This window comes from Anarrhichthys ocellatus, unplaced genomic scaffold (assembly GCF_004355925.1).
Source record: "Anarrhichthys ocellatus isolate YVR2014 unplaced genomic scaffold, GSC_Weel_1.0 scaffold8881, whole genome shotgun sequence".
Classification (NCBI taxonomy): Eukaryota; Metazoa; Chordata; class Actinopteri; order Perciformes; family Anarhichadidae; genus Anarrhichthys; species Anarrhichthys ocellatus.
The window spans coordinates 645-1,568 of NW_022288855.1; the positions used below are offsets into that span (position 1 = coordinate 645).

A 924-nucleotide genomic window follows, 5' to 3' on the forward strand; every position below is an offset into this window, starting at 1 on the left:
CTCCTCACCCCCAGGTACAGTCAGCTCCTCCCCCTCCTCACCCCCAGCTACAGTCAGCTCCTCCCCCTCCTCACCTGTCTCCTCATCCATCTCCTCACCCCCCCCACCTCCAGTCCATCCCAGTAGCCGTCCCCCTGTCCCAGCTGTCCCAGCTCTACCAGGACCCCCTTTACCCCGGGTTCCCTCAGGGGGAGACGGGGGACGTGGTTCCGACTCCCCTCTTCTCCTCCAGCCAATCAGGGGACGACCTGCCGCAAGGTGAGCTGGGAAAAATGAAGAAGACTCTTAAACTGATGATTGTTTTATTATCATGAAATCATTTTTAGTCTTCAAATGTAAAAGAATGAAAAATGAAACAATTGAGGAAATTGTTTCAGATTAATTGATTAATCGTTGACATTCCTGTGATAAATGCTGATTTAAAAACTCCTGATGGGTTTCTTACAGCGCTTCCTAAATATAATGTAGTGTTATAATATTAATATTTGATGTTTGTTTTTCTCTGCAGATCTCAACATCTTGAAGTTTTTCTTCAACTTGGGCATCAAGGTAAGAAAAAAAGTACTCAACCCGACTGATATAGAAAATATAAATCTGATCATAAAACATTTGTTTTTTAACATGAGCACAGAGCAAACTATTGTTATAAGAATTCCATGAAAGGACATTTTACAGTTGAACATGAGTTCCTTTTCCATCATGAATAATATCTCTTAGTGATGTATTATAATATAACTTCCATCAAGCTTCTTTTCAAGAGTTGGATTAGAAGATCGATACCTTCATGTCTGTATGAAGCCACGTAGCTTAGCTTAGCATAAAGGGGGGAAACAGCTGGCCTGTCTTTGTGTAAAGGCAGCAGAGAATCGACTGTCTCATGTCTTCTGCCGGCCTTCATGTCTTCTGCCGGCCTTCATGTCTTCT

General features: G+C 42.9%; 1 protein-coding gene across 1 annotated transcript in view; it reads left to right on the forward strand.

Moving 5' to 3' along the window:
- Positions 1-549, forward strand: part of LOC116380793 (putative uncharacterized protein DDB_G0291608) — a gene marked incomplete at its 3' end in the record, with an annotated part of 1,187 nt that extends 638 nt beyond the window's left edge. Inside the window, exons 2-3 of the mRNA XM_031842650.1 lie at positions 114-258; positions 509-549. Coding sequence (XP_031698510.1) covers positions 114-258; positions 509-549 — 186 coding nt within the window. The remainder of the gene's footprint in view (positions 1-113; positions 259-508) is intronic.
- Between the last annotated feature and the right edge of the window lie 375 nt (positions 550-924).